Source organism: Pleurodeles waltl, chromosome 1_2, assembly GCF_031143425.1.
Source record: "Pleurodeles waltl isolate 20211129_DDA chromosome 1_2, aPleWal1.hap1.20221129, whole genome shotgun sequence".
In the NCBI taxonomy this organism is placed as follows: Eukaryota; Metazoa; Chordata; class Amphibia; order Caudata; family Salamandridae; genus Pleurodeles; species Pleurodeles waltl.
In genome coordinates this window covers 1,082,351,229-1,082,363,615 of record NC_090437.1, presented here as the reverse complement: position 1 = coordinate 1,082,363,615, position 12,387 = coordinate 1,082,351,229, and the positions used below count along the sequence as shown (strand labels likewise).

Below are 12,387 nucleotides of genomic sequence, written 5' to 3'. Positions count from 1 at the left end.
CTGTGATCACAAAATATGGCAGTTCCTGCCCCCCTACACGTGGTGATGTGATCTCTGTGCCTTGTGAGGGCTGGTTCCCCAATAAGTTGCTACCTGTGTACCCAGCATGCCTCTGATCAGAGAGGTGTGCTTATGTCCATGTGTCAGGGGGATTTGTCATCCATTTTGGATGCAAGCGATGTGAGATATGTATCCCATATGTCAGTCGGAAGCCCCCTATGACCGTGTGTGTGCAGTGTTCCGACTTGGACCAGTTAATCTGTAGTCCAGAATATCTCTCTTAACTGATGTTATCACGGATGATTGGACCACGATAGACCTCCGGATATTGAACATACAGTATAACATCATCTGCATAGAAGGAGATTATTAAGGACCTACTGCCAAGGCACAGTCCACGGTGTGGGTGTAAATTCTGCATGTAGCAGGCCAAAGGTTCTATGGCCAGAGAAAAGATTTGGGGGAGAAAGGATATCCTTGTTGCATACTAAGCCAATATCAAACACTTGTGACTGAATTTTTCACACATCTGCTTTTAAGGATGTGTTTAATCGTTAAATTAGCAATCTAAAATATTTACCAAGTCCAAGCCTGCAAATAGTCTCCATCATGGATGTCCAGGCAAGGAAGTCAAACACTTTCTCTGAGTCGAGGAGGACCGCGACCGAAGGAAGGAAGAAGAGTGTCCACCCTGTGTAAGTTGACCATTAGTGTTCAAAGGTTAAATAAGGTTTAACATTGAGGGATACATCGGGATTGGGTGGCATATAATTTGCCTAATAGGTAGTCAGAGCCTGGAATATATTACTATTTGAACTGAAATGCTAGACTAATCTGCTGAAGTTGAGGAAACAATTTAAGACTTGACTGTTCATAAAGTGGATGTTAGGTAGTCATGTTTGTATCTCCAGGATGCCTATATAGGCAATCGCACACACTACAAAAAGCCTAAATAAATAAATAACCATGTCAATAATTTCAGAGCTCTGGAATTTGCATGAACCAATGTCTGGGCTTCTTGTTAGAATGCCGGCCTGCAGTTATGATCACTGGTAGCTTATTTCACAATCATATGTTTTGCTTACAATAATATAAGGAAGCAGTTTTACTGACATTTGCAATTGCTAGTATGTTATTGTATCTGATTTGGGTCCTTTGAAATTATATTTTTGAAGGCTGGTATTTGTCTACCACTCATTAGTCTATGGCCATGTTCATGGGATATTTAATCCGGTTTTTGTAGCACGTTCCTGATTTTACATCCAGGGAACTTACTGTATGAGTTATTGTTGCATCTCTTGTAATGCAGAAACACTTAAAATACTCTGATTCACTACGACGCTGTGGTGTATATATATATATATATATATATATATATATATATATATATATTTTAGATTGCATTGATTTTTAAAATTTTGACTGCTTGCAAAGGGGGCTGGATGATCTTGTGGTTTGTAAAAGTTTACAGGCCTAAGGAAGCTATTGGCTTACAATGTTCATTTAGATACATTGATTAATTGACAGCTCTTCATCAATAAACAGCGGCATACTATCAATATCAGGGCCGCCCTGGTGAAAATCCCCTGTTTGGAAACATTCAATACATTATGATGAGATCATGAAGCCCCGTTTTAACCTACAAGCGGCTCAATGCATTACACAACCCTTGCTAAAATTTGCAGAGGCCTCCAGGCCATGAGCTGCCTCATCCTCGCATGTTTCAGAGGTTGATCATTAACTGTGGTCAAAAGCGTTGTACAAAAGCACATTTTCATCGTCCCCATTTTTCATTAAATTCTGCTTTCAGCTTAGTACCATCGCAGATGAAAAGTATATATTCAGCAGAGAAACCACATGTACTTGTCTCATTATATAATTGTTTGGGTTTTTATAATGATATTAAAGAAGTGACCAGAGAGATTAGCTTCTTGAGGCTAACTACACTGGTGGACGGTGCATGTACTGTTCCTGTCAGTGAATCTTATAACGTAGGCGTCTGAATATTTCCATACAGCAGTTTTGTGATGTGTTTTCTTTACGTAATGCTTTCTTTTCACAGGTGTTACTCTGCTTTTCCAGGGACACATCAGTATTGGAACATTTTGCCTACAACAGTGCATCTCCACCAAAATCCTACATTCGAGGTAATTCGAGGGACTTAATTTAGAGGTTGGAGGAGTCTGAAAATCCTCTCCTTTAGGTGAAAACACTACATAGTAAATAGAATACAACGAATGACCTTCCTTCACCCTACGAATATCACTGCAGAGGAAATTCAGCCATTGGATGCTCCATATTTAGCTTTTCTCCAGACTCTAATTAAGGCCGTGGGTTATTTTAAATATTTCCCTTCGTGGGATTTAACTGTACTAATATGTTGTGCTTCAGACATGTGATTAATGATATTTCGCAGCTGAACACTTTTTTAAAATTGTGATCATAATTACTGCTCCCTGTTTTATGGTATTTACTTTGTTAACACTTTCGTCAGTATTTATCCATATTTACTTTTTACCATCATGCTGATATTTATCCATATTAGTTTGTGTTTTGAGATTAAATGGAGTCGTAAGATGGTACATTTCCAAATTTATTTAACTGATGACACACACTCATACTTAGATGTCTGTCGTGTTTTAGCAAATTAAGCAACCAAATACAACACACTTTATACCCAGAGGTAAATAATATCATTATAAGTCATCTATACGTTGACTTATGCTTTATATTTAAGGAATTTTCATCCTGTCTTTAACTTCCCATGCGTTCTACCCGCACAACTGAATTCACGAAAGACAGCATGGCGAGTTACTCACACGAAGCACAATGTCCAGTATTTTTTCACTTTTGAAAATGAATACAGACGGGAAAAACTGATTTCTGTCTATATTGGTCTGTAATAATCAGTAAAAATGGGAAATTGGGAGCCTTAATTATAATCTAAACTTATTAAAAATGATGATTTCACCTAAGGGATAGCTTTGTTATAGAGGTGTTCACAGAACAACCTACTAAAGATCCTCCTAATATTGAATCCTAACATTTCTTTTTTGGTAGTGCTTTATACAAAATACATTTCCTTTACTAAGCAACATAATACCAACAGGCTTTTTTTGACTTTTTGATGAGTATTTTTGTAAAGTGTGTTGAAATGACATCGAGGAAGATAGGTTTCAAGCCGTGTGGAGCCCTTCCCTGTGACATGTAGGGCATGGACCCCTCACCTTGTCTTCCTATGGTGTCTTGAGAGTGACCACAACTCAAAGTTGTGCTCAGACTACCAGGTCAGGGCACCGAAGGGTTTGAGGGAGTGGTCCCTGAAGCTGCTTATGGCCCGGCAGTCAATGCCATCCAGTGCAACTCCTAGGAGGTCACGGTCCATGTCGAGGAGGTGATTGCGGGACCGTTCCAGGACCCCTAAGTCCTCTTCCTTCCACTCGAGGTTCTTGGGACACTCGTGGAAGAGGCACAAGAAGAAGAGGTTTAAATGGACTTTGCCTCGTCCGTTGGCCAACATGACGAGTTTGGAACTGTAGCGTTCCAGGCACAGTTCCGCAGAATAGATGCCCAGTCTGACTGCACGCCTCCCTCCATTTCCAGGAGTGACCTCTGCTCAAGTGAAAGATTTTGACATACCCATGTGCCACATCTTCGAGTGGGCCAACCCAGCTGAAGTGCCTTCAGGTCCCACGGGGTCGGAGGAGACCCCATCAGGTTCCGCACCGGCAGCTTCAGCCTCGGCTCCGTTGGGGCTTCATGGATCCAAATCTGGACTCCCAGTGGTTGTATCCATGCAACCGTCTCCAGGCACCCGTCACAACGCCAATGCTCATAGCGCCACTGGTGCCCACCAACAGCGCCAGCCCCATTCCAATTCCAGACTATCCCAAGCCAGAATGGCACAGGGTGACCCTAGTTACCTCTGCCAACACCCCACCCCTGAGAGCTTGGTATTCCAAGCCTCAACTTCCCATGGAGCTTTCCCTCCCTCTCCCCCCGGACAGGGAATCTTAAGAGGCTGAACCACCTTGGGAAGAAGATGTTTTCTTCCACCAGCCTAGCGTATAAGTCGGTGAACACCTCATGCCTATTGAGCTGTTTCTTGCACACCTTATGAGATACGTTTGCGCAAGTGCTGCCACAGGTCCCAGAGAAGGCCCAGGCATCATCTCCCAAGCAGTGGAAGATGGGAGGGGTGCAGCTAAGTTCACCATAAGGTGTGGTCTGGACACGACTGACTCGCTGGGCAGTCCACGTCTGGTTGAGAATATCTGGCTTTCTGCAGGATGTCCAGGCAAACCTTATGGATATGCCCTTTGATGGAATTCGCTTGTTTACCGAAAAGGCAGACTCGCCGCTGGAGCGCTTTAAGGACTCTTGTGCTACGGATAAGTCCTTGGGCCTCTCAGCAACTCCTTGTCCACCGTCTGCCTTTCACCTCTTTCGTGACCACGGAAGGAGCATACCACCATGCCAGTCCTTTGCCAACTACCATCCGTCGCAAGCTTCCCAAACTATGCGAGGATGTGGATGCGGTGTCTTCAGACCTAGAGGGTTCTGGGAGCCAGAAGTCATCTGCCTCCCACTCCCCGGCAGCTGCAGCTTCCAAGCTCTTCTAGTTTGATTCTACAGGACCATGCTCATCCAGTTGGAGGGGGGAATTCAACATCATCTACTATACTGGCAGTCCATTACATCAAACGCTTGCGCTCTGCAGATCATTAGAAAGGGCTGTGCCCTGCTCTTCCAATCCTTTTCTCCCCTAATACTGCCATCATTCGAACAACTAACAGAGGATCATTTGTCTGTGCCCCAAGAGGATGTTACGTCTCTCTTGGCCAAGGGAGCCATAGAAAGGGTCCTGATACCAGAAGTAGACAGTGATTGTTATTCTCGCTACTTACTGACACCCAAAAAGGACAAGGGTCTTCTCCCTATTCTTACACCTATGGACTGTCAATCTCTTCCTAAAGAAGGAGACATTCAAGGTGTTTACAATGACTCAGGTCTTGTTTGCACTACACCAAGAAGAATGGTTTGTTGTGGTGAACTTACAGGATGTGTATTTTCACATTCCCATCCTGCCTGCCCACAGGCGTTACCTGCGGTTGAAGGTAGGCCACAAGCACTTTTAGTTCACTGTGCTCCCATTTCGTTTTACCAGAGCCCCTCGAGTGTTCACCAATGTGATGGTGGCAGTCGCAGCTCATCTGCACAGGTTAGGAGTTTCAGTCTTCCCCTACCTCAACGATTGGGTGTTAAAGGCGAGCTCGCCCTAGACAGTCATCTCCCACCTCCAATCTACAGCAAAATTATGCATTTGCTGGGAGTCACACCTGACTCCCTCTCAGATGCTCTGTTTCAGAGTAGCTGTTCTAGACACAGTGCAGTTTCAGGCTTATCCTCCCGAGCAGCAGGTCCAGGATATTCAGGTTATGACACCAGTGTTTCAGCATCTAGCCTGCGATCTGGTGAGACTGACTCTGAGGCTGCTGGGCCTTATGGCCTCCTGCATCCTGCTGGTAAATCTTGCCAGATGGCATATGCGGGCTCTGCATTGGGACCTGAAGTTCCAGTGGGTGCAGCATCAGGGAAATCTCTCCGACATAGTTCATATCTCCAGGGGAACAGCAAAAGACCTGCAGTGGTGGATTACAAACTACGATTGGGTCAGAGGCTTGCTCCTTTTCCTTCCCCAACCATATCTCACAGTAGTGACAGATGCATCACTTCTGGGATGGGGTAGCCATTTGGGAGAGGTGGAGTTCAAGGGCCTCAAGCCTCTGGCTGAATCCGAACCCCACATCAATTTGCTGTATCTACGGGTGATCCAGCTAGCTTTGAAAACATTTCTTCTCTCTGCTAAGGGGAAGTTAGTGCAGGTGTTCATAGACGGCACCACTGCCATGTGCTACTGCAACAAGCTGGATGGTGTGGGGTCATGGACCCTTTGTCAAAAGGCCCTGCGTCTCTGGACATGGCTGGGGCAGCAGGGGATAACCTTGGTGGTTCATCACCTGGCAGGTTCTCTGAACGCCAGGACGGATGAACTCCACCAGTGATGCCTAGCGCATCATGAATGGTATTTCCACTTGGGGTAGTGCAAGGACTCTTTCAGCAGTGGGGAGAGCCCTGGTTAGATCTGTTTGCCTCTGAAACAAAGCGCAATGTCAGTGGTGTTGCGTGTTGGAGTTTCCAAGGCTGCAATCGCTCAGCAACGCTTTCCGTCATGAGTGAAGCTCAGGCCTGCTGTACTCATTTCTGCCCCTACCACTCCTGGGCAAAGTTCTCAATAATATTCAGAACAACTGGGGCCTATGTAATACTTGTAGCTCCGGAGTGGGCACGGAGAGTCTGGTATTCAGAGCTTCTGAAGATGAGGTTCGATCCTCCGATCAGGCTGCCACTTCGGGACTGGGCACTCCTAAGGGCTATCTATCCACTTTATACGCTGTCTGACCAACCTTCTTTGTTCAAGTTCTCTATTGTAAATAGGTTTACAAAAGGGCTTGTACATATGTTTCCCCCATCGCCCTTCATTATGCCTCTGTGGGACCTGAACCTGGTTCTCACATACCTCATGTGTGCTCCATTTGAGCCACTCACAACTGTCCTCTCAGGCTGCTCACCATCAAAACAGACTTTCTTGTGACCATAACATTTGCCCGGATGGTGAGTGAGCTGCAGCCCTTGTCATCTAAGCCTTCATATCTCACAGTGTTCCCTGATAAAGTGGAGCTTCGCACCCAGGCCCCTTTCCTCCCAAAGTTGGTGACTTCATTTTACTTGGGACAGACTGTCACCCTCCCCACCTTCTTTGCTCACCGGCATCCCTCTAAGGAAAAGGAGCAACTCCAATGGCTGGACCCAAAAAAGTGTTGTTGTTCTACCTTGACAGCACAAAAGAGTTCCGGTTGGACTACCAAATCTTTGTGGGATATGTGGGAGCTAAGAAGGGTACAACAGTACAGAAACAAACCATGTTGCACTGGGTTGTTCTCAGTATAAAAATCTGCTATGCTCTAAGAACTTGCCTCCTGAGGGCTTATGAGCCCATTCCACCGGAGGAAAAGCTGCAACCATAGCGTGAGCTTGTGGAGTCCCGGTCCTGGACATCTGTCAGGTAGCAACATGGGTGTCCTTGTACACATTTGCCAAACATTACTGCCTGGACAGTCAGGTCTGCAGGGATGGGCATTTTGCCCATTCCGTCCTGCAGGACTTTGTAGTTTAGAAAACTTGTATGCAGCCCACGGCCAGGAGAATATTGCTTGGTATGTATTCAAAGGTAAGGAATCTGCAGTTACAATTCTCTATCAGATGAACAAGTTACTTACCTTGGTTAACACATTATCTGGTAGGGAATGTAACTAGCTGCAGATTCCTTACACCCACCCATGCCTTCCTGCTCTAAGGACTTGTTTGTTAGGGTCAGGGTGCTCCTTCTTCAGGGCCCTAGATTGGACACACAAATGTTGGTTAATTTCATGGCTTTGCGCTCCTGGCGTGGAAAGTGATGAAAAAAGTAACTGACATCCGCGCCCCTGGGTGGCACCTATATAGGTGACTGCGACGTCCCAATCAGTGCCAACGAGACCACACATAACTGAACTGAGCTACCTGATGGCACGTGCAGGGGTATTGCTCAAGCAAACATTTCCTGATCCAGTCTGACTCTTGGGAAATTCAAGGGTAAGGAATCTGCAGTTAGATACAGTATCTACTAGATAATGCGTTACCAATGATAGGTAACTTGTTCATCACTTAGTAGAATCTGGAACTCAGCCACTGTCTTTCCATCGTTAAATCTTGCTTTTTTGCATTAAGATAGCGTTAACACAAAAATGAGCCCAGACACAACATATCTGCTGCTGTCTACCAAGAATAAGGTTGTGTCACAAAGGGCTATATCTATGTTTCTTTTGGAACCTACCACCTGGTCAAGGGTTGAATTCTTGCTATAGTAGCAATAGTGACATTAATAGTGTGTGGCATGGCTTCTGTGTAATACTAATACATTACATGCATGACAGGCCTCATTGCATTTAACACTAAAGAATAAGTGTAATAGGTATAGGGCTTAGAAAATCAGATTATTTATTTGACTACTGATACTAACAATATTTGCTTGATCACCATATTTTCTGTTTTAGAATTCCATATCTTTAGCACTGTTCATATTAGCATGATATTGAATGAAAACAGCTGCAAGGGAGATTACCTTATCGAGGGCTATCTTAGAAAAAAGAAGAACAAAGTAACATTTGCTTCTATAGCTTCCGTATTCTTCTGCAAAGGAGCATTGTTTTCTTATTTTTGTAGCAAAACAGGAACCAAGCACAAGTGACCTCTACTCACTCCCTACGACATCCTGGATGATTAAGGTTTAAAGTACCAGTGAAGGGGTAGGGTTAGACACATTGACCAGTTGCTTTGGGGAGATGCTAATGGGCTGAATTCCTACTGCTGGCCAATGACAGCATAAAGTCTGTGGGGAAAATGTGCATCAACTGGCATAAGTAATGGTTAATAAAATTACACAGCCATACCCAGGTTTGTGGCTGAATGCTACTTATAACAGGTATAACATCCATTTATCCTTTCGCAGGTAACTAAGAAATAAAACCATTTGCCATTATATCCTGGTTATTTGAGCCTGTACATGCACCAACGAGGGAAAAAATAAAAAAAAAATTGCAATATTCCTTTTTAGTGATAGCAGTGATCCTAAAACATTAAGGCCCTCATTATGGCATTGGCGGTACGTGCCGCTTACCGCCATGCTGACTGCCGCCAACATACCGCAGCGGTATACGGCTACCCGTATTATGACTCACATATAGAAATCCGCCACTATACAGACACACTTACAAGTCCACCAGACCAAAGGTCAGTGATAAACTGGCAGCAGCAAAACCCACACAGTTACGTCAACAGAATTACGCCCACAGCATTATGACCCACGAATCACCGTAGCGGACATTCAACCGCGGTAAACCATTGGCGATACATACTGCTGCGCTCAAAATACACACACACATGCAAAACACCACCACATTGGACAATTCAAACTACACACACCTGACACCTATACACACACCACACCCACACCACTATAAAACACACACACACACATTACCCACAACCCTTACCTCTACAAACAATTTACAACAGAGAGACACACCAGGAGTACCCACAGAACCAGAGCCATAGAGCACCATCTCCCATACACCATCCACGCACCTCACAGCACACACCCCAACACATCACCCCACACACCCTCACTCACACCACTCACACTACACCCATGGCACCACAAAGAAAACCCAGGTTCTCAGAGGAGGAGCTAAGGGTCATAGTGGAGGAAATCATCTAGGTAGAGCCACAACTATTCGGATCACAGGTGCAGCAGACACCCATTGCAAGAAAGATGGAGCCATGGCGGACGATCGTGGACAGGGTCAACGCCGTGGGACAGCACCCCAGAACAAGGGATGACATCAGGAAGAGGTGGAATGACCTACAGGGGAAGGTACGTTCCGTGGTTGCATGCCATCACATACCCACACCTCTTCCCTCACCCCCATAACCCCACCACCTCACATACACCCCACCATCACAACCCAGCCGTCCCAGTACCCAGCACTGCATGCAACAACAATGCATGGACATCACCCACAGCCCTGCATGGACACCCATCACCACAGCATGCACACTAGAGAGAATCACCTAGCCCACAAAAGAACTACTCACACAAGGCAAAGCTGACAGGGCACTCACAACCATGGAGGCCAACACTCCCATGCACATGTTGTCACACACAGAAACATTAACACTGCAATTACATCCCCACAGGACTCCCACAAAACGTTACCGGAGAGGAGGTGCCAACAACATCCGGTCCCCCCACAGAAGAGGCCCACAGTGATGACAGCAGCTCTGCACTCCTTGATCAGGATGACCAACCTGGCCCATCAGGGACCTCTGGACAGTTGGTTACCCAGCCACAGTCCCTTCCCACCACAGAGCCTCCCCACTCAGGATACACCAGCACAGCACCCACCCAACGGGCCCATACCACTGTCCCCAGGACTCCTCAATCAGACGTGTGTCCACCACTACATGGATCCCAGGCAACCCCACAAACACAGGACAATCAAGGACCTGGGGTCAGTGGCAGTGGGCACACGTTTCAGGGGACAAAGGCACAGGACAACAAGGAAGCTTGGAGGACTGCTGTGCGACAGGAGGAGGACAGGCCCAGGAAACCGACTCTCCATGAGGCACTCACCAAAATCCTGGGAGCGTACCACCATTCCCAGGAGACCATGGGCCAGATACTGGCCAAGTTGCAGGAGACCCAGCGGCTGCAGGAGGGACAGTACTTGGGGATCAGGGAGGACCTGAAGGACATCCACACCACCCAGGTCACCATTGCAGGGGTGCTGGCAGACATGGCACAACAACAGGCCCCTGACACTAGCCACACCGATGAACAGCCTTCCACCTCTGCTGAGACTAGTGGACAGGAGGCCCCGCCACAGGAACAACAGGCCACCAGCACCCCTCCCCCTGCAGAACGAGAACCACCCTGCAAACGGTCCCTGTGATCCGGGCAGAAGCCAGAGAACATTGCCAAGACCCCGCCAGGAAATAAGACTCTCCTGATTGTCACCCTTGTGTCCCACTCTGTCACCCTGCCCACCTCCAACTGCCATTGCTCTCCTTCCTATGCCCCCTTGGACAATGCACCTGTGATACAAATAGACTGGAGTCTATCCTGGACGTTCCTCCACCATCACCCAAGCCCATTGCACATCCCCATTTACATCTCAGCACTGAAATAAACACCCTTGGAAAAAATAAGTATGGAGTATGTCAAATGATTTAAGGATGTTGGGCCAGATGTAGCAAAGTTTTGCGAGTCGCAAACGGGCAGAATCGCTATTTGCGACAGTGCAAAATCGGAAATGGGATGCAAAAAGCCCATTTCCGACTTGCAAAAAGCGATGGGACCCGTTTGCGACTCACATCAGTTGCGACCCCATTTTGCGACCCGCAAATAGCAAGTCACAATTTGCGAGTCGCAAACCTTATGCAATTGCAACTCACAAATTGCGACCAGTCGCAAAAAGCCAATTTTGCACGTCCCATTTACCACTAACTCAGAGCAGGTGGTAACCATTACCAAAGTATAAAAGGAGACCCAGAGGCATCTGGGTTCACCAAGATGGCGGAGATGCACCTGATAGCAGTGAGAAGGAGAGTCCACGCAGCCCAGCAGAGGAGGAGGAGGGGCCACAGACAGGAGAAGATATATAGAACAAGGCAGACTCTTTTTCAGCAAACTGAGGATGAGATATATGATAAATACCGCCTTAGCAGTGCAGCCATCCTAGAATTAATTGATTTACTCAAACCACAGCTAGAACACCAGACTCTGCGTGGCTGCGCCATCCCTACGCATGTGCAAGTGCTATGCTCACTGCACCTCTTGGCCTCAGGGAGCTATCAGGGGGTCATTGCTGTGGCAGGTGGGGTATCCCAAAGTGCAGTGTCAAGGTTCCTCAGGGCCTTCCTAGATGCCTTAGTCACGCACATGTCTCACTTCATATACCTACCAAGGAATGAGGCAGAAATGAACAGCACTAAGCTGGACTTTTACCGCATTGCCCACTTTCCCCATGTCATAGGGTGTGTAGATGGGACACACATTCAAATATGCCCCCCTGCAAATCTTGAACACATTTTCCGCAACAGAAAGTGTACCCACTCACTCAATATTCAGGTTGTTTGTGACGCCCATTATGTCATCACGGACATTGTAGCTAAGTTTCCAGGCAGTACCCATGACTCCTACATGTTTAGGCATAGTGGGATACATCAACGCCTGGAACGTGGGGAATTCGGAGACGGTTACCTCCTAGGTAGAGCTACAGACACTTGCAGACATACACACAGGTCACTGTGCACGACAATATGGACTTCCTAACAGTTTACTTTTTGTGCCCAACAGGTGACAGTGCATATGCTCTTAGGCCTTGGATCATGACTTCGTTTTTAACACCCAGCAATGATTCAGAGAGGCAATACGACAATGCACATAAGAGGACCAGGAACCTCATTGAGCGCACCTTCGGACTCCTGAAAGCAAGATTCAGATGCCACCACCGCAGTGGAGGTGCCCTCCAATATACCCCCATTACCGCATTCAAAATTGTGGTCGCATGCGCCATCCTCCACAACATAACCACCCGACGTGGGCTACCTCTCACCCCTGCAGACCCAGATCCTGATGATGAAGAGCAAGAACAACCACATCGCCATCATGGGGATAGGAGTATCGCTAATCAAGGCAGACTGAGACGGGAACACATTGCAACA

The 12,387-nt window shown here is 46.7% G+C and overlaps 1 protein-coding gene across 1 annotated transcript in view; it reads left to right on the top strand.

The window, feature by feature from the left end:
* Window positions 1–12,387, top strand: part of TBC1D19 (TBC1 domain family member 19) — a 921,320-nt gene that overhangs the window by 652,557 nt on the left and 256,376 nt on the right. Inside the window, exon 14 of the mRNA XM_069202139.1 lies at window positions 2,063–2,147. Coding sequence (XP_069058240.1) covers window positions 2,063–2,147 — 85 coding nt within the window. The remainder of the gene's footprint in view (window positions 1–2,062; window positions 2,148–12,387) is intronic.